The sequence below is a fragment of the Chelonoidis abingdonii genome, chromosome 1 (assembly GCF_003597395.2).
Source record: "Chelonoidis abingdonii isolate Lonesome George chromosome 1, CheloAbing_2.0, whole genome shotgun sequence".
Taxonomy (NCBI): domain Eukaryota; kingdom Metazoa; phylum Chordata; order Testudines; family Testudinidae; genus Chelonoidis; species Chelonoidis abingdonii.
In genome coordinates, this window is record NC_133769.1 from 231,993,105 (window position 1) to 232,019,585 (window position 26,481).

Consider the following 26,481-nt stretch of genomic DNA (forward strand, 5'->3'; position numbering starts at 1 on the left):
GTGGACTTTTGCAGTCCTATGACAATTTATCCATCCCCATGCTCCTGGGGGAAGACTTGGCCAACCAGGTAAAGCGGGCCAAGAGGTGGGATGGTTACACGCAGCCAGCCAGGCAAGCTTCCAGACCCATCCCTGTTCCTGAGCCGTCCACAGGGCCCCGTCGGTGTTATCAGAGGACCCAAACGGAGGCAGTGGACCCGGATCCCTGCCAACGACTGCAACAGCCCAGTGCCTCCAGTCCCAGACCTGGAACTGAAAAGCAACCAGCACGAGAACCATTGCCAGCACTGACGCAGCGCTTGCAAACGCATCTTCAACCCCAACGCAGAGGTACACAGCGGGCCTGAACTAGCAGAAGCAACACACACACTCTACCCAAGAGGCTCAGCCAGACTCTGAAATACCAGCTGGTGCACCAGCGGGGAGCGGTTAACCAGCAACGAAAACAACCCCATCACCTATATCGCTTCCAGAGGACCAAGCACAAGTCAACAGTCTAAGGAAGAACTGGTGTCTCCAGCCCTCAAGGGAACAGTTCCAGACTGAGCAGGAAGCAGACACAGCCCACCACCTCTCAGCCTCTTCTAATCGATCCCGGTTTGTTGTGGAACAAGGGCTTTTATAAGGGAGACTCTTTCTGGTGGACGCCAGGAAGACTGGCATCCACAAAAACGGTGGTTCCAACTAAGTACCGGGAAGCTCTTAAGCTTAGCCCATGATCATTCCATGGCCATGCTGGGGTGACAGAACAAAGACAGGTTGGGGAAGTCCTTCACTGGGAGGATGGCAAGGACGTTGACAAGTATGTCCGGTCTTGTGAGGTGTGCCAAGAGTGGGAAAGCCCCAAGACCAGGTCAAAGCCCTCTCCAGACACTCCCCATAATTGAGGTCCCATTTCAGTGATAGCTGTGGATATTCTGGTCCATTCCAAAAAAGACCCCCAGAGGAAAGCAGTACTACTGACTTTTATGAACTTTGCTACCCGATGGCCGGAAGCGGTAGCTCTAAGCAACACCTGAGCTAACACTGTGTGCCGGGCCCTAACGACATTTTTGCCAGGGTAAGTTGGCCCTTCGACATCCTTACAGATTCAGGATCTAATTTCCTGCAGGAATCATGAAATATCTGTGAAGCTCATGGGTAAATCAACTTGTTGCCAACCCCTTACCACCATCAAACAATGGCCTGGTGGAAAGGTTTTAATGGAACTTTGGGGCATGATACATAAATTCGTCAATGAACACTCCAATGATTGGACTAGTGTTACAGCAGTTGCTTTTTTGCCTACAGGGCTGTACACATCCCAGTTTAGAGTTTTCACCGTTTGAATTTGTGTATGGCTACAAGGTTAAGGGGCCATACAGTGGTGAAGCAGCAATGGGGGGGTTACGCCTTCTCAGGAACTAACATTCTGGACTTTGTAAGCAACCTACAAAGCACCTCTGACACTCTTTAGCCCTTGCTAAAGAAAACTAAAGGATGCCCAGAAGGAGCAAAAGGCCTAGTATGACAGACATACCAGAAGCATTCCTTCAAGGTAGGAGACCAGGTTATGGTCTTGAAGCGCAACAGGCCCATAAGATGGAAACGTTGGAAGGGCCATTCACGGTCCAAGAATGCGTGGAGCTGTTAACTAACTCATAGCATTTCCAATTCCTCCCTAAAGCCCAAGAGTGTACCATGTTAATTCTCTCAAGCCCTTTTATTCCAGAGACTTACAGGTTTGTCAGTTACAGGCCAGGGGAGAAGATGACGCTGACTGGCCTGAAGGTGTCAACTATGAAGAAAAAGTGACGGTGGTGTGGAAGAGGCGAACCTCTCCACAACCCTGGAATGTCTGCAGCGGCAACAGATCAAGGAAGCTGTGCACTAGGCTTCGCCCCATTGTTCTCAGCCACCCCAGGATGACTGAACGGGCATACCACTCCATTGACACAGGTAATGCTCACCCAATAGAACCCCACCCTACCGGGTGTCTCCTCATGCCCAGCTGCTATAGAATGGTAGATCCAAAACATGCTACAGTGGGTATAATATGCTCCATCTACCAGTGCATGGCATCTCCAGTGTTCTGGTACCCAAACCAGATGGGGAAATACACTTTTGCGTGGACTACCGTAAGCTAAATGTGGTAACTCATCCAAACAACTATCCAATGCCATGCACCGATGAGCTATTGGAGAAGTTGGGACGTGCCCAGTTCATTTCTACAATAGACTTAACCAAGGGGTACTGGCAAGTACCGCTAGATGAATTTGCCAAGGAAAGATCAGCATTCATCTAGGGGGAGAGAGCTCAGTGGTTTGAGCATTGGCCTGCTAAACCCAGGATTGTGAGTTCAATCCTTGAGGGGTCCATTGGGGACTGGTCCTGCTTTGAGCAGGGGGTTGACTAGCTGATCTCCTGAGTGTCCTTCCAACCCTAAAATCTATGATTCTATGATCACCCATGCAGGGTGTATGAATTTAATGTGCTTCCTTTCGGGCTGCGAATGCACCCACCACCTTCCAAAATGGTAGATGGTCTACTAGCAGGATTGGGAGAATCTATAGTTGCCTACCTCGATGATGTGCCATTTTTTCTGATTCATGGCCCGAACACTTAGAAATAAGTCTTTGAGCGCATCAGGCAGCAGGACTAACTATTAAGGCCAAAAAGTGTCAAATAGGCCAAAACAGAGTGACTTACCTGGGACACCAGGTGGTTGAGTAACGGTCCCTCTCAGAACCCAGAGAGAACAAAGAAAAAACCCAGAAAGTACAAACAAGGGCTTCCCTCCACAGAGATTTGAAGGTATCTTGTCTCCTGATTGGTCCTCTGGTCAGGTGCTAGCCAGGTTTACTGGACTTGTTAACCCTTTACTATCTGTTTATGACACCATAGGCTTAGGGTCATCTCATAGACTCATAGACTTTAAGGTCAGAAGAGATTATTATGATCATCTAGTCTGACCTCCTGCACAATGCAGGCCACAGAATCTCACCCACCCATTCTTGAAACAAATCCCTAACCACCTCCCCCCTGCCAAGATGCAGGATTTATTGTGTCTAAATGTTATTTAATGCAAACAATGGTGGTTGGGAATCAAGGTATTATAGCTTCCTCTGATGCATCTGGTATTGGACACCTCTGATTAAAGGACATTTGACTAGAAGGACCAGTGGTTTGATCCACTAAGGCAATTTTTCTGAATGTTTGCAGTTCCATTTCTAACCACTCCTTCCTTTTTCCTCCCTCTCCCAAGCTTGGTTTCTTCTCCTCTCCCCATTTCTCTCTCTCTTCAGTTTCCCTCTCCTTCCAGACATTACATTAATCTCCCATACAGCCTGTCCCTGGAGATGCTCCCTGTTCAGCTGGCAATGAAACAATATATCTACCAGCTCTCCCCTACTCTCTCTCTCCCCTGCAATGAGCACAGCTCTTTGTGGTGCCTTCTGTCATGATAGCACTGGACTCAGCAAAAGGGACCAGAAAAAGGGACCCAAAAGAAGGTTAAGGCACGGACGGATTTAGAGGGATAATACTGTTTAGAAGCCTGTTTCCAAACTTGCCCAAAGTTCAGTCCAGATCTGATGAAGTAACCTTGGTATTGAATGACTCCCCCAGGAACAAACCCATGGAGTGGACAATGGAAACACAGGCAATCCTTTGAATACTCACTCAAGAGCCTTGCTGAATACGGACACGGTGTACTTGCCCATTCGGCTTGAATTTCGAACCATAAAAGCACCTTCTTTCTCCTAATAATAATAAACAAAAAAGGAAGGAAAACATCACAAGAAACTCCCACTATTTGAGAAATATTTTGTAACTTTGCCTTGATGCATTTCCAGAATGCCTTAAACTCACATCAGTCTTCCACTGCCTCAGTATATCTGGGTGACTAAACAGCTAGAGAGATTTTCAGTACATATTCCTTTTCAGGCTATTTCTGAGTGAGAGTGGCAGCTAAATCCCACTTTTCCCCTCTTCCCCATCCTCCAACTTTGCACTATAGGTTTCTGCTTTTGAGGGTGGTTTTCCAGGTAGGTGCTGAGATTCTGACTTCCATTAGGACTTTCCTACCAGTATATGTAGGAGCGACATTAGTCTTGTTCTGGAATTTAGTTGCTGTGTGGCTGGAACAAGACACTTACAAGTCCAGCTGTGGTCTAAGATTCAATGCTGCAAGATGCTACGCAACCTCATGTCCCATTCAGATCAATAGGATTTGGGACTGTTCAGCCCCTGATAGGGCCATAGGTGACTAATCCTTCTACTGCCCCTGCTCCTCCCAGTCTTTCCAGAAATACACAGTGATTTGCCAGGATTATACTTCCATTCTGAACCTCTTGTGCAGGCAGCTGTGAAGGAAAATTGGGCCATGGATCCATGGAGCATGGTATGAACTGCAAGTGGCTGAGCACCAATGGGACAGGCACTACTCAAGGAGTGAGTGTCACAGGAGCTAGGAGGTGTAATAGGTAAGTGTATTAGCTGCTGACTTGTCACGTCTCTGATGGAAAGGAATATGACAATGCCATTGTCCAGTCGTCTCCATTTGTGCAGGTCATAGAATCCCCCTACAGTATTCTCTGACTGGCAGTCTGTGCTCCAAAAAGACCAACGTTTGAAATAGCAATTTAGAGCATTGTATGTCAGGAGTGAAAGCCATTGGCAAAGCTTTGGGAGGAGGGCTCTGCCTGCCCCTTGCCTAGTTTAGATTAGTGCCATTACTTAGTCACCTCTAGGGCCCTTACATTCACTCACAACCTAATTACTCCTATATCTTCATACTAAATTAATACCTACTGGTATTTCAGTTTCTACGACTCTCACTGTAATACTAAAGTTATTTAAAAAGCATCAGCACCCTCTACAGGTGAGGAGCAGCAATGATAACAATAGATTTAAGAGAGAGGTTTAAGCGTAGTTAATAAAGATATTCCCAGTACCTTCTGTCGTAGCAGTTGCTCTGCCTGGGCCCTGGAGATATCACCAGCGTACCAACTGCAGCAAGAAATATTGTTTATAGCATGATTTCTGAATAACTGTTTGGCAAAGTAGACCAATGAAAAACCCTTACAAGATGCCTCATTTTCAAATCTGCTTTTAAAAAGAAAAAGTATCTATCTTACATAGCCCCCCCTAGTAGCAGTAGAACCTGAGCACCTCACAGTCCTTAATGCATTTATCCTTGCAACACCCCTGTGAGGCAGAGCAGTGCTATTATCCCCATTCTTCAGATGGGAAACTGAGGCACAGAGAGACTAAATGACTTGCCCAAAGTCACACATGAGTGTCCTAGGCTAGTTCCCTAACCACTGGACCATCCTTCCTCCCTGATATACATTTGTGAGTTACACGTGATATCTAAGGTAATAAGTGTGATCTTGAGATAGCTGGAAGTAGACAAAGATAACCTAAAAATAAATAAATATCTTTTGAATTAGCCTCCTAGACACTGAGATTCCCAGATGTTTATTCCCCACAGACAATACCTATGAAATTACATTATTAACAACAGATCAAAGGACTCTGAGGGCCACATTTCGAGAGAATGAAGTAACTGCCCACCCCTAAGTGTTTAGATGTCTAAATACCCATTTAGATGCATTATTGTAGGTAAAGTGTGAGCAAACTGTGCCTGCCAGGGGGCCTCCCTCTATCCATAAAGATTTGTCTCTTGAGACGCCACTAGCATGTTAAGAATTGTCCATTTTCAAACACAAAGCTCCTGATCACTGTTTTTAATAAAATCTTGGATCATTAAAATAAGCATCTAAGGTGGCCGCTGCCTCTCCATGTTCCCTGTGCAGGGGCTTCAGGTCACTGAATCCATGTAAATACCCCAATCCTCTGGCCCTCTTCACCCTGGCCTATTTGGGGCCAGCAGGGCACCCTGCTGTGCGGCCTTCAGAGAGTGAGGATACTTTCTTTTTTGACAACTCTGCTATGGAGAGCCCTGCATGCACCCCCACCCTGGGGGGACTTTCAGTTGAAAAGCATCAACTGTGTAACTCCTTCAACATTCAAACCCCTTTGTGCTAGTCAGGCTTTACCTCACATAATATGCTAATGAGCTGCATGCTCCCAAAAGAAGGAGACAGCTACTTCATACATGTTTTCAAGAGAAACTCCCCTCAGCCTCATCACAGGTGTCAGTCTTTTGTGAGCACACCCTTTTATCGGAGTATCAGACAGGCTTTTCTACAAGCGTCCCCATCCGCGGCTTTGTTGGGTGAAACCAGACTCATTCCATTGGAAGCCTATGGAAGAGTATTAATAATAGGGATGATTTGTATCACAGAAGGGTTGAGAGGAGGATAAGGCTCCACCGTGCTAGGCACTGTGCAGACAGCTAATGGAAAGACGGTCCTTGTCCCAAAGAGCTTAAGATTTACAGATGAAAACATTCCACATACTCACTGATGCTTAGTGATGCTCTCCTCGTCTTCTGATGAATGGTCGCTTCCACCGGTGTTTCCCCTACAAAGACGAAACACCCCATTGAAATCATGCAAATATGCAGATCTTCCTCAAATAAAAACTCATATTAAATATTTTCACACTGAACTAATGCTAGGCTTGGCCCAAAGTGGATTTTCCCACCCTTTAGGCAAATCTGAGGATATATTTCATTTTCTTTCCATTTCTTTTTTGGTTTGGTGAGGATGAAATAAAATACATTCTTTCCCATGGTACAATAGTCTAACCTCAGTTTTAGAGCTGCAGCTGAATGTTGCAAATGAACATGTTGAGAGTAGAAAGTCCTTTATAAGTAGTGATGCCTTGGCTAGCTGTGCAAGGCAATTTTAACTTGAGCTTTAAAAATTGTCGATTGAAAAATTAGGAGCCTGCTCAGAGGGCATTCATTAAGACTTCTGAGGAGAGCCTAACATGGCTTCTCCCCCTTTGTGATAACACCTAGCGAGCTTGGAGAGTTAAACACTCTCTCTGCCTGTCCTGCTAAGCAGAGGGGCTGAACCTCTCTGCTGCAGTTATTATGAGATTGTAATTGCCTCACTGAAGCTTATACAGAAATCCTCCAAAACCACAGAAGCTCAAAATCCTCCAATAAATGTTCTTAGCATCAGAGACAGAATTAAAACAGCACATGCCAAAACAAGTTACAACAAAACAAATACCTACCCCTCTCCACTTCCTAACCTCAACAACAAACCAACAATTTAGGATTCTGATTTTTACTGCATTCGACAGCATTCAGAAAATTATAGGAAATTATACGATTACATTAAAAAAAAAAGTTGTAGGCCTGATCCAGCACCGCTTACTCAGACAAATCTCTTTACAGTCTCTGGGATTACTTAAATGCTTCCTGCAAATACTCAGGCAAGTGCTTAATTTTATGCACAACATAAGTGTTTGCAAGATCAGGGCCAAAGATACTTAAAAAAAAACGGGTCTGATCTGGCAGGCTTCACTTAAAATCATGTTACTTTCTATGGGACTACTCACATGCACGTTACTTACATATGTAAATGTTTGCAAGGCTGGGGCCTTAATAGTGAAGTAAGGATACTTAGGGTGAAATCTTTGCCCTATTGAAGTCAATGGCAAAACTTCCATTGATGTCAGTGGGGCTGGTATTTCACCCATAATTTTTTTGCATTAAATATATATACAACAAGGAGATGAAGATCTAGTCTATCCGATATCTTTCATGACACTTTATGCCAGGTACTCAGAAAGCCATAGAATAGATCATAAAATAGTGAAATGTTCTGGAAATGTGGCCTGGTCTTTTCTAAAATGGTGGGATGAAAATTTAAGCACTGAGTGGCCGGATGTTGATTTACCCTGGTTCATCATCATCTAGGGAGATCTCTTTCAGATAGGGACTTGGTGCGAAGCCTTCATTCCTGCAAATTAAACATTCCACAATTCAGTTATCTTGTATAAGTCCATCTTAAATTTGATCTTTTCAAATAGGAAATGGGATTAAACAAACTCACTCATTAACTTTTTATAGTGACAGAGAGATTTTCATATTTAAAATATTTTAAAATAGTCCTAGTGTTTATATGCCACATACAGAAATGGATGGGGAATTTTGATGTTGTAGGAAATTACTTTTTAATACATTAAAACCTGTCACAGCCATTGAAATAACTTCCATTGTAGAGATAGGCTTTCTCAGTAGGAGGAGTGGAGCAGGCAGTTTGTAGGTAGGGCTGCTCAATAATGTCTTGATGTACTAATGGCTGCCAGCAGAGGGTTCTCTGATCCAAAACCAATTCCAGACCTCAAAAAGTCAATGGCTGTACCAAGCACTCTCTTTCAGAGTCAACTCAGTCAAGCACCTTTATGGAGTAAAGCAGCTAGGGCTGTGAGGAGGCCACCTGAGGCACTAGACAGCATGGCAGGGCAGAGCTAAACTGACTGAGGGGCTTTTCTGATTGGAAACACAGGGCAACCGTATCAGTTGCAAGCTGTGACTGTTGGAGGGACAGAAAGACAGGACAGTAGCAGTGAATGTAACCGTAACTAAAGCAGAGAGACTGGGCTTCGTGGGCAGAGAACTCAATGGAGTGGAAGATTGCTGAGTAAGGGAACTGCCTGCTTTCTGTTTCTGCTGTGTTAACAGAAAGAGGACAATGTGGGTCCTTTGTTTGTTTGTTTCTGTAAATAAAAGAGATTACACCAAAAATATACCTGACTCATACTTTCAATTTCTCATCCTAATAGCAACGGCCCTCCAAGGCCCTGACTCCGATTAGCCACAAAGATCAAAGGGAAACACTATAAATAATTCTCTTTCTCGCTCTCTGCTCCTTCCCTTCAGCTCTGGATGCTGTGTTTGAGCTGTGAGAGGCCAGAGCTGATTGCATCAGGTGTATACATACACCACTTAGCCATCAACCAAGCAGTCAAGCCCTCTGCACTCTCTCCATTAAACTGAGTAGTCCCTCACACATACTAATTTGTTGCTGGCCTTCTACTTTCTCTGATTCCATGAGACTTTGTACAGTGTGACTGAATATCAAGCTGGGGACTGCGTGTTAGAAGCTAATGTTTCTTTCTTTGTTTCTTTCTTGATTTACAAATTGTACTTGAATCAATGAGTTATTAGTGGACCAGCCAACTCCACTCAGTCCAAACTCTCTTCAGTCTGTCTGGGACTTCTGTCAGATGAACATAGGTATTGCTCCCAGCTGGAGATTAATGAGAAAATGCCTCTCTTTAATTTGCTGAAGGAGATTCCTCCCTTTGTGGACCACAAGGGAAATAACTAAGAAAATCTATAGATAGGGGGTGCCCAGCCATTGCAGTAAAACACTAAGGGCTTGTCTACATGGGGATTTTAATCCAGATCAAATCAAGTTAATCTGGTTTGAAAACACTTGTGTACGCATGGTGCAACCAATCACTGTGTATTAATTCCTCATCTATCAGGAGTTCTGGAGTTATCCTGCCCAGTGGACTAGGTTCACTTCAAATTGTATTAGTTTGGTCTTTTGTTTGTGTGCATGCAATTGCTGTGCACCACTTTTTGCATGCTTCCACTGGCAATCCCATAGTGCTTTGCAGCTTGACCATTCCTGACCTGTCTGTTTACTCGTGTGCACTCCCTGCAAGTTTACAGTATGTCCCTTCCTCCTTTGAAAAGCTGGTACAGAGCCAGATTTTGCTGTTTGCTCCTGGATCCCAATGTACCATTCTGGTGATACCACTGCGATAGTGCTCCAAAAACCCACACCATGCCTCGTGCAGCTCCTTGGATCTCAGCTGAGACCCTAGATTTTATCACCATCTGGGGGAGAAGTGTTGGTTCAGGAAGCTCTTTGTGGCCAGCTACAGGAATAAGGAGTTTTTTGTGGACACTGCAAAGCAGATGTCTGTGAGGAGGCGTGAGTGGGTTGCCAACCAGGGCTGGATAGAGCAAGCAGCTCAGGAGAAAATACATTGAAATAAGGGATAAAAAGACACAATCTGCCAGAGGACACATGACCTGTCCATTTTTTAATCAACTGGGCAGGATTCTACACGATTATAATATGACCTTTCCTAGGCACTATTTGGAGCCTGTTGCCTGTGTGCTGCATTCCACCAAGGATGACCGGCTCAATCAGTTGGAGAATGTGCAGGAGGATGCCGGAGAGGAGCTGCCCTGGAAAGCAAGGATATTTTGGGGACTCAGGATGCTGACGATGGCCAGCTGGAAAGCCAGCCCCAATCCTGATGTGCTACAATGGACCCTGACTCCTGCCTTGTATTGCCGGAGCCAGAGTCCCAGCCAGAAACCCAGGCTGGGACTGAAGAATCAGATGGATCCCTTGAAGGGAACTTCAGCATGTTAGTACCTGTCCTTAGAATTTATTATTGTTGTTGGTAGATGTGAGTTAGGAGCCTCCCCCCAACACCCTTTTGCTGTTTCAAAATGGTGCATATTCCGACCCCCTGTGCCCCTTCCCACGGCACAGTTGAATACCGAAAGCACTCATTTGTGCAAAATACCACCATTTGTTGAGACAATGGTTACAGGAAAATAACTGGGATTAGTTTTCATAGTTCATGTTAGGTAGGAGTGCAAATTGCATGGGTGGACCAGGCTGAGGTACAAATATCCTGTAAGAAGCAGCTTAGTGGACAACCATGGCAGGGCCTTTCTGGTTTTGTCTGGGCTGTCTCCATGTCTGCAGGGGAGGTATAGCAGAATTTAAGACTGAGAAATTGCTGAATTTTGTTGAGCATGTTATACAGAATAGTCACATGCCCAGCCCCCTCCCGCCAGCATAGCTTGCAAGCCCCTTCCACTCCTGCAGCACTTCTGGGGGGTCCATCTTGATGAATAACTTCACAGTGTATCTTGCTGGTCTGCCTTTTGCCTTTTTGAATACGGACCTTCAGTGCCTCCTAGTCACGCTCTTCAGCATAATGTTACTGAAAGTCAGGGCAGCCTAACAGGGATGTAGAGAGGATTACAATCTAGCTTGCCCCCTGATGCTCCCAATAACCCTCCCTTTGCACATCGGACACCATAGAAACCCCTCCAGCACACAAACAAATCTGCAAAAGCAAACCTGGAACATAGCTCCGACCACCCCTCCCCATCAACAGCCTGAAAGCAGATACAGGACACTGAAATCCAAATGCAGCCAGCACCTTCTCTCCATGCAAACCACTGCCTATGTCTCAGGTTCCCCCAAGAAGGGGAAGAGTCTCAAGGAGGAAAAGTCACATATACAAAGAAGCTATCATGACTTGTCTGGGATATAAACAGTATACAGCTGTTTTTTCCCCCTTACTCCCATGACACCTGCAACAGCCAGACCATCAAGGCCTCTATATATTGCTGAGAGGCTGGGCAACCTGAAGGGGAGAAAAAGGAAGACTCACAATGAGACATTAGCAGAACTCATGGCTGAGTCACAAAGGAAAACCAGACTGGCTGAGAGGTGGATGCAGTACATGAGGACTAAGTGGGAGAAAGAAATGTAGCTCTCCCAGGAGGTAGTGACAGTGGCCAAGAACAGAGACCAGAGAAAGCATGTCTGTGGCTAAGGTCAACATCGCCATGGTCAAGGAGCACATGGAAAAACACAGAGAGATGCAGAGGCAGCTCATGGATGCTATCCTGAACCAGAATGCCATCTGCAAAACATGCTCCTGCTAGGCCAGGCCCATAATTTGGGACCCTGGAAAAGGCTGGATACTGGGACCAGCAGCAATGCCTAACCTCCAGATCCCCACAGCAGGGCTGATGGCAGCTCCCATTCACTTTTCAGATCCAACCTCTGGGCACTGAGAACACTGACTCCTGGGAGCTCTGAGACACCTCTGACAACTTTGAGCCATGGCACTGAACCCCAGAACCCAGAGGCAAGGTGTATTCTCGCACTATTGCATTAATTAAAGGTTTGTGTACAGTTGGTTAGCTAGTAGATTGGTTAGTTAAATACAAATACATTATTTTTCCATTGGTTTCATTAAAACCTTATTATTTGTTTTTGTTGTTGTTTTATAATAAAAACAGTTCACAATACATCCATTATGAGTAATCATTGCATTTAACACAGACAATCCTTTAAATAAAGCTGAAATAATTCATAGGATTTTACATAAGTATACAGGGAACGCTACACTTCAACCACCTACACACAATCCCCTAGTGCTCGCAATGTTTGTGTCCCAGCACAACCCCCACAGGCTGCCATGTTCAGGCACAAGACTCAGGCATCCCTGACAGCAAATATGAAAACAGGCATCCCTGACAGCATTCTTCCGGCTGTTAGTGTTTTCTAGGGGATGCCCTACTGGCTGCTCGAACCTTCAAGCAAGTCTCTCTTAACATCAGCCTCCCACCCATCAGCAAGGTTCCCCCACCCTTGCTCTCACAAATATTGCACAGAAGCGTGATGTGCAGTTAGAATGCTTGGAAAAAAGGTTTCTGCAGCTTCCAACCTATTCCATAAATGGCACCATCTGCCTTTCAAATGACCGAATGTACACTCGACTCCCATTCTGTAATTACTGAGGCAATAGTTACCTCCTTCTGTCGCAGCAACCAGTGTATGGCTTCATTAGCCAGGGCATCAGGGGGTAAGTCAGGTCTCCCAGAATAACCAGCCCAGCGTCCATGCTATTAATGTCCACAGTGCTTCTGAGGGGGAACAGGATTTTCTCCATTAATCTAAATGGAACTGAGTTCCAGAAGATGCTAGCATTGTGGATGCTTCCAGAGCACCCCACATTTATTTCTGTCATCCTGCCATCGGAGTCAACTTGTCCTTGGTGCAGCATGGAGAAATACCCTCTTCTGTTTATAAATTCTGCAGCCTGGCAGGGGAGGGGGGCAAAAGATAGGCACATGGGTCCCATCACTTGCCCCTGTACAGTTTGGGAACCGCATGCATGCAAAGCCATCAAAAATCTCCTGAGCATTATCCAGCTTCATGACCTCGTTAGACAGCACCTTATCAATGGCCTAGCACAGAATGTTCCCAATGGTTGACCTCCTTGCACTGAATTGGCTGGCTACAGACCAGTAACAGTCTGGGGTGGCCAATTTCCAGATGGCAACGATGACCTGCTTCTCCATCAGTGGGGCATAGCATGCTGGCACACTGTTGCTGCAGCTTTAGGGTCAGTTCCACGCAGATCTCAAACAAGGTTCCCTATCCAGAAGTTCTATGGCCATTGCTGGTCACCTTGGCTCTGCAGAACGATCCTCTCCCACCAATCCACACTGGTTTCCTGAGCCCAGAAGTGGCACTGAATGCTGTGTAGGTGATCCAGGAACTCGCCTTCTTGTTCTAATGGCATCCTCCTGTTCTTCTACCTTGTCCTGCTGCCACAGCTGTAGAGTATCCCCTTGTTGCTCAAGGAGTTGTTGCTGATGCCATAGGATATTCTCCAGCTCCCACGTCATTTGCTTGGGTGGTGCAACAGGCATTTGTCCGGCTCTGAGTGCTGTAATGTAGCCCAAGCAGCCTGTGCATACTCATGCTAATCACCATGGCAGTGTGGAGCACTGTGGGTCCGTGCTAGACAACAGTATTTGGGAAATGTGCGAGCCCACCCAGAAAGGAAGTGTGGGGCAGAGACAGTGAAAACATCATTCTTTTAAATAAAATTGAACTTGCCTGGCTTTCCACAATTCACAGCAAAAACAATCCCAGGATTCATGCTGCTCAGCAGTGAACCACAGACATACCTCTTGGAAATACATTCCATGGGACACCTCTGGAGAATGCTATGCCCTCACTTCGCAGCAAACTGCTGCCACGTGTTCACATGATGTGAACTGAAAATGGAACAGTCGTTTCATATGCACACTGTTGGTGCAACTCACATCCTGCAAGTTACCTGATGTGCAACGAAAAGCTTTGGGTTACCCCTTCCTAACTCCCCCCCATGTGGATCTCCCAAAGGCAAAAAGTGCTTCTTTCCTAATAGTCTCCATTGACTCTAAAGCTGCCATTGCTATTGCAGGTACATACCAAAATAAAAACCACTAGAGACTGTTCAAATAATAATCTGCTCAGTGATTATTGTCATTCTTGCCTGATCTGGTAACTAAAATTCTAGTTACTTCACAGAGAGGAGTGGAAGTAGGTGAGATGAAAGGAAAGATGGGGCAGGACAGATTTTTGAACAGCCTTAAGGAAAGCAACCCCGCTTCTTTGTACATTTTGTTATACGGTTTGCAAGTAGTGAACTTTTTGTGAGCCTTTGAAATGAAAATGATAAATCCCGAGGTGGCTTTACGTTCCTCTAAATTCCATACCATCATGTTAAATACACATGCATCAGAGAGATGCTCTAAATGTCAACTATATAAGATTGTGCCAAGAGTCAGAGAGGAGCTAGGACTGGAGCAAGGTAAGAGGAGAAAAGTATGGAGGAATGTAGAGAAAATTAAGGGTCATGAGATCAGCTGGAGCAAGTTTAAAAAGCCACCAGGGTAGTTCTTAATTGGATCCTGGAATGCACCAGGGCCAGTAGGGTTGTTTAAGGATGGGGTGTGATGTGGAATGAGGGTCATAACTGAACAAATATTCTCAATTGAGTGTGCAGAGTAAACTTACCCTTCCATGTCTCTTACTTGCCACCAGTCAGGATCCTCTTCTTTCAGAACATAATACTTGCTGTTCCTGACAAGCTGTATATCAGCGTTTCCTTTGGCTTCATAGTCATACTCTGCCACAGTGATCTTCAGCGAGGATTTACCAGATGCTAGAACTGGAGGCAGACTGTCATGCTTCAGCTTTTGAAGGCAGAGGAAATAAAACTACAATGAAGTGCATCTCAGTAGAAAATCATTTTTAGCATTTATATTGCAGTTTGCATCTTCAATGAGCTCTGTGACTGCAAAGAAATTAATGCAAGCTAACTAGAAATGCATGGTGTGCTGAAGTATTTTTTTTCCTTCATCTGTTTTGTAATACATTCCAACAGCTGTAGTCCAATATAAATAATGAAATACAAACCAAACTCTGTTACAATAATATTCAAGGCTTGGTCCTGCTCTAATATATGTGGAATTGTGTGTTTTGTGAAATTAGCAACAGCACAGACCTTATGTTACAAGAGCCAGGGAGCACGGTTTTGTACTATAGCTGAGAACAGGAGTCAGCTCAGTGGGTTAAAATTACACCAGAAGAGGTAAGCGCATTCTCAACTGAAGCTAACAATTTGTGAGCTCACAATGAGCTCAAACTGAAAAGGTTACATGTTGCAGGTGGCTCAGCAAGAGGATGAATTTACATAAAAGGGAAAGGTAATAGGATTAACTGAGATTTATACCAGGGGTACATCTACACTGCAAAAATAGGTGTGTTGCTAACTCAGGTTAGCTGATTTGGGTTAAAATAGCAATGAAGACATGGGAATTTGGCATTTAACTTGGGTTAGCAGCTCAAGTTCAAGCCTATAGGTTACTCTGGGGTTGAACTCAAGGTTCTAAAGCAACTTAAAAACACACCTTTTTTTGCAATGTAGACATACTTGTAGTGTGATTGTGAGTCATGAAGCGTAAGTACCTTCCACCGTATGTAAATGTGCTGATAGCAGACCGTACCAAAAGACTCCGCTGCAATATTATACAATAGCACATTGCATTTTTTAAAAATGTGCCCTAGATCAATAAGAAGTACAATAGTCACCATTAAAAATGAAATCAGTATTAGCCAACTGTTACTGCACGGCGGTGTCTGTTATTTCCTTTTCTGAACATGGTATAGAAGAAATGGATATTTCAGATAATCAAGGCTGATTATTTTTCATGGAATAAAATGGGAGGAGTCAGGGCTTTGCCACAGCAGGAAATGCAAATGTTGGTTTAAAAGAGGAAAGTCACGGCACACACTTATTTTGCTTAATATTAACTCGTCTGTCATATGGAATTATGAAAAAGTCAAATAATTGTTTAAAACTAGGCAATAACAAGTAGTTTAAAATAATTAAAAACTCTTAGTCAAACACAGTGGGCATATATAGATCTAAGCTTGTAAAAATTCCCAGAGGAGTCCTGGTTTAGTGGTTGGCTGGCTGGGATTATAAAAGTTCTGAATTTTTGTTTAAAAAAAATCCTGTAAGTCGCAGTTCCAGTCTTGGAAGGCCTGGCCACCACAAACATATAGATTTGCAGGTAATATACCACCCTGAGCCCTAGTCGCCTTTCAGTGATGTCAGCAGGAGTTTTTCTGTTGACTTTAATAGCAGTAGGAATGAGGCCTAAAGATAACATTTTCAGAATGCCCAAGTAACTTAGGAGCCTAAGTCCCGTTGACTTTCAATGAGACTTAGGCACCTATGTGCCTGCCACTTTTGGTTACCAGCTTGGATTTGATGTGGAGAGCAGCATTGTGGATAAGTTCAATTTTCCCCAGAGGGATCGTGTGTGTGTGTGTGTGTGTGTGTGTGTGTGTGTGTGTGTGTGTGTGTGTGTGAGAGAGAGAGAGAGAGAGAGAGAGAGAGAGAGGCAGGCTAGAATCCTCACACTAAGACCACAGAATAATTAATAGTGAAACTCCTCAATGGCTATGGCAGCAACCTCAGGGATGCAGGAAGGGGGTAAAGGGAATGACTGGAGTGAGGGCTAGGACTGGCCAGTGGATCTGTCCCTGTCCACTGGCTAGGAGGCGTGAGGGGGCAGGAGAGAAACAGCAAAGGATACAAATAGGGTGCAGGGGACTAACAGACATGAAAAGCTGCCTCTCATGGCAGGAAATAACTGCTGCTCCCAAAGAGTCAGGAAACTGTCTGGCAGCTCCTGTGAAGACACATTCATGCCCATTAATCCGGCTGATGGTACCCAACTCCCATATTTGTTCCTGGAGTAGCCTCTTCTGTCAGGCCCCAGCATAAAAGGGCAGAAATATGATGTTGGTTTGAGGAAAAGGGACTCCAGAGACCCAGGGACATGGAGAGAAGGACTCCACCCAGAACAACCTGGACAGGGAAGAGGAAGACAGCGTCTCCAGAGATTTGGAGGGAGAGTGAGGGGAGGGACATGATCCAACAGAGACTTGGAAGGAGGGTTAGGAGATTATGATGTTGGGTATGTTGATCAGTTTGAATGGGTGCTAAAAAGGGCAAAGGCAAAAAGAAGGAAGTTATTCAAAGTTGTGTTGGGGGCTTGCACTAGTAGTTGCTGGACTAAGTAGATGCTGCTCCCTGCCATTTGATAACTTCTGTAGACCTGACCTGTGCCTTGTGACTGGGGCCAGGAAATAAAGTTGCTTTGTCTCTGCCAAGCCCTCCCTGCTTTTTAAATTTCCCTTTCAAAACAGCTCCTTGATAATCAGCTGGGAAGTCCTAATATGAGCCAATGTGTTCAGTGGCTGATTTGCATGACTGATAATCTCTTTAGATAAACAAAATTCTTTGACAGGCATCAGGGAGGATGGCCCACAGCATTTGAAACTTGTTTATTCAATGTCTCACTATCCTCAAACTTCATTATCAGAACCAGTGTCAAAAGTCCATTTGCTCAGTTATAAATGCTTTCCAAGTCCCTACTCATACAAACATACTTAACCCAGCGTTGCCAATTCTATGATTTTTATCATGAGCCTTGTGATATTTGGTAGGTTTCTTAAATCCCCTGCTGCTGGAGTCAAGTTATTATGTGAGAATCTCAGCTTTCATTTTAAAAAAAGTTTCTAGCACTTGTGGTTGCAGAGAAAAGCTGGAAACTGTGACCTGAGTATATCCTAGAGATTAAAAAGCCAGAAGGTAAATAAAAGAACCCCAAAAGTATTTTTTGAAAAATCTCATTATTTTAAAGCCAATGTTGTGATTTTTTTAATTTGGGGGGGAAGGGAGAGCTGAAAGAAGAATTTTGAATCCCTGACATTAGCAGTACTGTGAGCCACCTCTTAGATGTATGACATATAATTGAGCTCTTAGTCCCAAGCCCTCTCCCTAGTTCCAAGCCTGAGGGACTTGTCTGGACACAGAAGCATTCAGTGGAGATAACCCCAATCCCTGGCCATGGAACAACAGTGAAGCGGCACTGCATTCACTACCTGGGCCTAAGTTCTGGAGTGACCTCCATGGATCTTGTGCTCTACAGGGAGGAAAGGACCAGAGAATCACTGAAGCAGCAGATCCTCCATCCCCATCATCACTCTTGTCTCTGACAACCACCCCCCCTTCCCTCTGACATGCCTCTGTACATGACTATAACAGGAGCCTCCATGGAGGTGGACTCTGTGGCTGGAAGAGACTGCACAATTCCTGTATAGACACACGTAATCCTGCCCTCTCCCCAATACAGGGGAACTGCAGCATTCCACTCTGTAAGAGGCCCTCTGCACCTGCTGGAATGGGAAGGATTTGGACTCTAGATAAACAATTTTGGGCCCAGGCCTGCTCTCACTGAAGCCTGTGGGGTAAAATTCCCATTGACTTTAATGGAAACAGGCACATAAAAGCAAATCTGTTCAAACAACTTCACAAGAAGCAGAGGTTTGCTATGGCCCAAACTGACATCTACACACTGCAATGCATTGAAACTATCTGAGACTTTCCCAGCTTTGCAGGCACTCCTGCGCGACAGCCCAGAGGTGAGTGTGGGCAGGGTGAAGAATGAGTGGAGAAAGGGTGGAACTGGACGACTAATAAGTGTACCCTCCTGTCCTTCCCCGGGCTGTGCTGGTGGCCACTAAGGACATTGATGCTACTCAGTGATTAGATTGGAGTAGCTTCCGTTGAACATTTGGCTGGGGAGAAGGTTCCCCAATCCTTCTCCAATGGATCTCTCCATCATTTATTTGGGCTGGATGCTAGGGAGTAGATTTGCCCCCATAAGCAGAGATCTTTGTAGGCAGATACTAAAAGTTTGTCACCTACCAGTTTCCCAGGGACAGGAGGCAGTGGTTTCATAGAGCTGGTTCTGCTAGGTAGACTCATATCTATAACTGGAGGAAAGAAAAAATATCACAAGCAATTTACTGCATGACTCCAAGGCCGTGCGTGCAATAGGTTTTTCCACTTATGTAGCTCCACTAGTGGCAGCAGTGGTGGGATTACTAGAGGAGACACAGCCCTGGTGATCATCAATGTTTTACCTCCACATTGGGTTAACATGCTTTAGGTAACATGACAGTTACTATGTTGGAGGCTGCCTGGGACTGTCCCTCCTCTAGCCCTCTCACGCTGTTGCTATCACTAGTGCAGCTGCATCATCAACAATAGATGTTTTTCTGAAGCAAATTTAGAATAGACACAAAATCCTCTTGCATTCTGTAGTATTTCAGACAGAAACAAAGTATTTGATACATGGTGACCCTATTTTTTGGAAGGTTTTCTTTTTCTACCTACTACTGTGTGTAGAAGTCCAGTGACAACCAAACAGTTACTTGTGGCACTGTGTGGGTTTTATAGCATTATTTGCATGTATGATATTTGGTTTGGAAGTTACATAAGGCCATTCAAATGACAAAAAAACAACAACTGGCAACTCTTTAAAACAGTAGGACATTGTTTAGTGTTCCTCCACTGTATCCATATATAGGACACTGATGTTACTACTAAATAGTGCAACTACATTTTCAAAAGGGGCCTCTATATTTTCACTTGGAATCTCACACATATAAATTGGATTCTTAGGTGTTTGGGCTTTCATTTTCAAATGTGTCCCTTAATTATGGGTTGCCTGTCATTTTGAAACATTAATCCTCTTGAACAACTGGGGGCTGATTATCACAGAGGCTGAGCACTCTCAATGTCAATGGGAACTACAAGAGTTCAGCACCTTTGAAAAATCAGCCTTTTGATATCTCAAGTGAGGCTCCCAAACCAGAGGCACCCCAAACAAGTGTCCACTTTCAAAAAAATGTAAGCCTCAACTATCCAACGTGCATGCAATAATGTGGGGCGGGGGGGGGGATGGGCAAGGTGCTTACTAATATGTAGATCCTGGCATGCATCCATTTTGAAAATTAACTCCTCAGGTTCTTTATGGTGACTAATAAATGAGCTAAGTAGTTGTGTTTAATTTCCAGTCCAGTATTTTAAAAATGTATATTTAAACCAAAAAAAATTAAGTATATAAAATACTCCGTTCAGTAAATACATTGTTCCAGCATACTGCAGGAGTTTGCTACTTGGATATACCATGTTTGTTTTTAAATGATGCACAGGAAAGAAATGCACAAGTACTCTATGAGGTTCTAGAATGTGCATTATTTGAAACAACTGCTCCCTAGAACCATTTTGTGGAGTAATTTGACTGGCAATTTTCCCTAACTAAACTTGCTCCTCAGCACAGTACGTTTTATAAAATTAAAATGATTTTTCAGCTATTCTTTTGATTCCCCTATTCTTATTGTAATCCTATTTCTTATAAATGCACATTCCACTAGGGTGATCAGACAGCAAGTATGAAAAATTGGGAGAGAGTGTGGGGGGTAAATAGGTGACCATACAAGAAAAAGCCCCGAATATCAGGACTGTCCCTATAAAATCGGGACGTCTGGTCACCCTACATTCCACAGAGTAACAAAAACAGACTTGTGGGGGAGAATACAGCATTGTTTAGAAAAGTAGCCACTATAAATATGAATATAATGAAAAAATCAGTTTTACTTTGGATTAATTATGAAGTAAAATTCTTTATAACTGACACACAAATGTTGCTAGTAGATTATTTGGCTGTTTGGATGCAGCCATACAGACAAGTTCTGATACTTTTTTCTCCCACTCCCATAACAACAGCAACAACAACTCAGCATACTAAGTCAAAGGAGTAAGGGGAATGGATTTCTATTTGGTGCATTTCGGAGGTACAGTAAAAAATTGTCATGATTTCAGCATGGGTATTTCACATACTATATTATTTTCCCCTAGCCATATTATCAAACTACATGGTACAATTGCAATGCTGTTAAAATAAGTTAAGAACAAACAACAAGAGGAATAATTGACCAGATTTTTATATTTACTGCCATTGACTACAATTATCCTTGTAGATTTACCAATATCATGAAAAGCACCATTAAGACTAACATATCAAAAAGCAAATACAAACAAAATGGCTCATTACATTTCTCCCAGATGGTACATCCAGGGGCTGCTTTACATGCCTGGTTGCAGCAGAGAAACTTCCCCTTGGTAAAGAATTCTTTGTGATACTTGTTTAGTAAATCAGGATTGTCTTTAATCTCTGGAGAGCACAGGCGGGGAAGAAGAAAAAAAAGAACTTCAAAAGGTTTGCTGGTAGCATGTTTTCAGTAAGTAATATAAACTGATACAATAAAAGAAGTCAGTAAATGTGAATCAAGATCATGGAGGAGATGTGCATTTTATAAAGACTTAAAGACTTTGCTAGACTATCCTAAAGCCCATTTAACTGTGTTCAAAAATCTAATAAAATATTTTATATATCAAAAATAGGAAGAGTGATTTATTTCTAATTCATATTATAGAAATAAACTAGACAAACTATAGGTGTTCAATACACCAAATGGCAAATTTCAGTACAAAACTGACCTGTTAAAGGAATGTCCAGTTAAAATGCAACACTTTCTATTTATCAAACCTCTTAAATAAACATTTGTTACTTGTATGTGAAAAGAATAATCCAGTATTCTTTAGAAATGGCCCAAAACAGTATAACTGGCAATAGTGACACTGTAGTTTTTTGAATCAGAGTTGTAGTATTTGTTTTAAAAGATAATGAAACAGATAATTTTAAAAGTGTAGGGTGAGTTTATAAATAATTGCTTGAAGTTAGGCTCCTAAATTCCTGATTCGGCACCTGAATTTACAGCCTGGTTTTCAAAAATGCTGTGCACCCAGAAGCATGGGAGCTGATGCATGATTGTTCAAAATCTTGACCACTGAATTTTGTTCCTTGTTTTTACAGCTAAACCTTATTTTAAAAGTTCCTTAGAAAATTTAGTAATCACTTTGCTATAATGCACATCACAAGATTTAGGCAATATTTCCCTGAACAAGTGGTATTCCTCACATACTCTTTTTAAAAAACATACCTTGTTTGAATAGCACTCTTATTAACATGTTTAGCTGAGAATATTGGACCAAATCCTGAGGTCCTAAGGTCAGATCTTTCTCCCATCAGGAAAAAGACAATTTAGGGGACAATAAGCCCCATGAAGAGACAAATCCTGGAGTTTCCATCACATAATTCTGTTGAGTGAATGGAATGAGCAGAGGATTCAGCTGCCAAAAACTCAGTCTGCCAGAGGTCAGGACCATAAATGGGGACGTCTTTATACCTCCAAACTGCCTACTGGTTTCTTGTGGTTCTTCCTTATTCCCTTGCCAGTCTGCATCCCTGCTGGGTTTCAAAACCAAATTTTTCTTCAGAAGAATTATTCAAAAGAATCTGTCCCTGGTTTCTAGAAGAAACAATGTACGTAGTCTATTGGAGCCTCTTACTTCTGCCCAGATCGTCCAGGGACAATGTTGCAGCAGTAGTTAATATATCTTCACTTCCATGTAGGGAAGGAGAGAGCCACACACTCAAAGTCACCTCCACCCATGGACCGACAAGGGACAACTGGGAGGATAAACAGGGCCTGACCCAAAGTCCATTAAAGTAAATGGAAAGGCTCCTATTGACTTTAATGGGCGCTACTGCAATGTGTAGTACGTGGACGGACTCCCCCTCCCCATAGGAGTCCTATTGAGTTCACTGTGGTTTACGGGGCCCAGCACTCTGCCTACACTCTACTTATTGCATGGACGGAGCCTTGCTCAGTTAAAGACCATGGAAAGAATCAGAACAAACTAAGTCAAGACTAGAGCTGGTGGGGAAATGCCAGCAGGGAAATGTTGTGAATTTTTTCCTCCCACTGTTTTTCATTGAAATTTTTGTAATGTTCTCATCCACTCCAGTCCTGTTGCATGGAGGAGTGAGACTGAGGCTGAAAATGGCTGACAAAACCATTGCATTAAAATGAGAAACTAGATTCATCTACTCCCCTTATTCAGATGATTTCTCTGAAAATCCAATCTTTCCCCCGCATGTTAAAAAAATGTTGCTTCACAAGATGGCAAAAACAAATGTTACCTTTATGTAAAGCTTTCAACCACTGGTTTCGGCTCTCTTCATTTGCTGCAAAGACGTAGAGAAGACCATCCTTGTATACAATCTAAAGAGGCGGGGAAACAATTCATTCTAGTTATCCTGTTCTCAAAGTTCATTAGCATTTTTTTTAAATAAAGACCTAGAGTAACAAAGAAACAAAGAAGTAAAGGACTAAGGAACTCAAGGATCAAGCTCTGCAGGCCTGTTCACACCAAAATGCATGCAGCTCAGGCACGGTTGCCAATGTTAGTTTGATGTATTCCTGGAGATTTCATCACATGACATAATTTTTAATTAAAGATTAATCTTTAATTCCTGGAGACTCCAGGCCAATCCTGGATGGTTGGCCACCCTAAGCCCAGGACAGTGACGAGCCAAAACAGAGTTAAAGAGTTATACTCCCATTTCACATGAAAGTGAGCTTGCATTGTGGGCCTGAACCAATCCTGCTTCCAATGGCAAAACTCCCTTTGGCATTAGTAGGAGAACAATAAAACCCTAAATTCAGTAACTTGCACATTCTCATTAGAACTGGGAAGTACAGTACGTACCTTTAATTCCTTCCCCACCCTCTCTTCCCCATATTTGAGTGTATTAGGCGCTCATGAGAGTAACAAACTAATTTAATACAAAAATACTATTTAAAGAGGGTTGGGGGTATTCAGTCTGAGGTAAGTCAGACAGTGATAACACTGCTGCCCTCTCTTGGGGTTACCCCTAGGGGTAGCAATTGTTGGGTGGCAGTTAATTAATGAAATCCTCTGCTGCCCAGGGCATGTACCCTTTCCAAGGCACTGTTGCCCATTTTAGGTTATTGCACCCTACCCTTGGCAGGAAGGGAAGTTGCAGATGCTTTGCACTATTGTATATTCTTCTCCTCATGGACTCTCTGCCTCCAGAACTCTCTGCTCTGGCATAGGCTTTGGAATGAGAATTAACACATACAGTTCAAATAACAGCAAAGTCAAAGTTATGGCTTTTGTAGCATATATGACTTCGCTTCCATGCACATATGTAGTATTGGTATTACTGTATATGTTGATAAAGATAAGGTTTAATAGAGATGTGCAATTTGGATGAGGTACTATTGCTGAGGAAACCGTAACTTTGAATTTTCTGGACTCTAGTGCATTTAAATGGTCAAGCTATAGTTTCAATATGAAAAGGCCAAATTCTGCACTTCTTTTTGCTACTAAAGTGAAAGGAGGTCAGGTGGGGAAGGTTAAAAAGAGAAAATGAATTGTGATCAGTAATGCACAACAAAATAAACATATTTAATATTCAGATAAATGCACCATTCCTGTTTGTGAATAGGATCACACCAAAATAAATAAACTATTATACACACATGAATGCACAGACAGGTCCTGATCCAAATTCCGCTGAAGTCAATGAAAAAACTCCCGTTGATTTTGATGGTCTTTGGGTCAGGTTTATAGTAACAAGGATTCATTTCCAACCTGCTGTAAGTTTTTCTAACAGTCAGCAGTGACACAAGCCCTTATTTGTCCTAAAAATAATGGTTTACCACACTAAAGATCAGTTTTGTATTTCGTGATCTTACCTGAAATGGATATTGTCTCTCCAAAGGTGCCTGTTCCTCCTGATTCACTGTCTCAACACATCGAATTTTCTTAATGGCAATTGATCCTTTTTTGCTTCCTTTTTTCTAAGAATAAAAGCCAAAGACAAGACTACTCATCATTCTAAACACAAGACTATTGTCCTCAAATCAAAAATACTTTATGGTCATGACAAGTCTTATAAAACTACACTTAATCTAAGCTGTGTGTAATTGCACACTTCAGACTGGGCAAGGTAGAATTTCACGTTTGTTAAACTGTTTGGGAAAGACATTGAAAACCCTTCATTGTATCTTATCCTGCAAACCATACACTAACAAAACTCCCTGTGAAGTGAAGGTTCAAAAGACAACAGGATGGGCCTTATATCTGGTACATGAACTTTGGTATTACAATGCAAAAGCAGAGATGGAGGATATAAAATGCAAAAGTCTCTAATGGGAAATGGGAGTCTGATTTTGTATTACATTATTTTGTTAAGATACTGGCACCGATCCTCCCATCCTTATTCAGATAAGGGGTTGTAACTCACAGGAGTTATCCAAATGTGCTATCGGGAGTGCAGATGGTAATAATGTATTTTAGCCACTTCAGAGTTATATCTGAATGCACAAAAGAGGCCACTGTGCTGAAAGCACTGATCATTTTTTGATATATAATCACTTTTTAAAATACAATCATGCTTTAGCCTTTTAGTTTATATCAGTTATGGTCCAAATTCTGCTCTGAGCTATCTCCTGTATAAATGACTTCCAAACCAATGCCAGATATATAACTCACCACAGAGACCCTGATTCAGGAAAACATCCCTATTCAAGGCATGTGCTTAACTTTAGGCATGTGCCTAAGTCCCATTGACTTTGATGAGATTTAAGCATATGCCTAAGATTAAGCATGATTAAGTTCTGTCCTGAATAGGGGTGGACTTAAACATAGTCTTAAGTGCTATCCTGAATCAAGGCCAGATTTTGGTCCCATACCATTTTGAAATCCCACTTGGAACAAAATATATCACTACCCCTACTATATGATATCTAATCAAAGCACAGTGAGGAAGAAAATCCAGAGGCATAAACTTACTTTAGAAAAATATGTACCTCTGTGGTTAACAAAATGATTTCTCACCTCTTTGTCATATTCATAGTAAGAGAGGTTTGTTTTCGTGAGAACAAACAGTCGTTCTTTGTAATTAATTGGTGAAATTTTTTTCTTCTGTTGCGACTTCTTTAAAAGAAGCTCCTCTAGAATTGATTCCTGCTCCATTTTATTGCCTTAAAAATTGGAAATAGTCATTTTAATAGTAATAGTTGTTAAAAGATTAACAAAGGCAGCTATGTCCTTTACTAATGGATTGTCAAGCATGTTATAAAATGAATTTAAGATATATTTATTGCATGTTCCAACAAGCTGTTACGAAGAGTGTATTTTATATTTTATAAACAGCTATGAGTGGTTAGTTTTTCTACTCAGACAAAAATAAACATGTTATAGGAAGTTAAAATTTAAGATAAAACTGTAGCTCCAACTAAGACATTTTCATTTCGTTTGTTGCCTGGGAATTTCTCCCTTTAAAGTCTTGCACTGTCTGGCAAGGAATTGAAGCTATATTAGGCACAAATGTATCATATCAGAGACACAGGAAGAAAGTAATTATAGCAACAAACACACAATCCTTCATATCACAGATGAGAAAAAGCATAACTGATCACAGTGTTTCCTGGACTGGTAATTTCTAATTTCTTTCTTTGCACTGAAAGAAATATATGGATATGAAACAGAACCATTCAGGAAAAGAAATGCAAAAAAGTGAAAATATTATTATTAGATGATTATTAATATGTATTAATCCTGTTATTAATTATGCAATAGCAAGTGAAAAGAGGAGCGAGGACC

The 26,481-nt window shown here is 42.7% G+C and overlaps 1 protein-coding gene across 1 annotated transcript in view; it reads right to left on the reverse strand.

The window, feature by feature from the left end:
* The window catches only part of BMX (BMX non-receptor tyrosine kinase), a 50,567-nt gene extending 24,716 nt beyond the window's left edge, over positions 1 to 25,851 (reverse strand). Inside the window, exons 1-10 of the mRNA XM_032775305.1 lie at positions 25,714 to 25,851; positions 24,570 to 24,674; positions 22,988 to 23,069; positions 20,996 to 21,115; positions 18,802 to 18,869; positions 14,532 to 14,710; positions 7,800 to 7,862; positions 6,409 to 6,468; positions 4,935 to 4,989; positions 3,661 to 3,740 (exon numbers count right to left, since the gene is read on the reverse strand). Of these exons, the coding sequence (XP_032631196.1) occupies positions 3,661 to 3,740; positions 4,935 to 4,989; positions 6,409 to 6,468; positions 7,800 to 7,862; positions 14,532 to 14,710; positions 18,802 to 18,869; positions 20,996 to 21,115; positions 22,988 to 23,069; positions 24,570 to 24,674; positions 25,714 to 25,851 (950 nt within the window). The remainder of the gene's footprint in view (positions 1 to 3,660; positions 3,741 to 4,934; positions 4,990 to 6,408; positions 6,469 to 7,799; positions 7,863 to 14,531; positions 14,711 to 18,801; positions 18,870 to 20,995; positions 21,116 to 22,987; positions 23,070 to 24,569; positions 24,675 to 25,713) is intronic.
* Between the last annotated feature and the right edge of the window lie 630 nt (positions 25,852 to 26,481).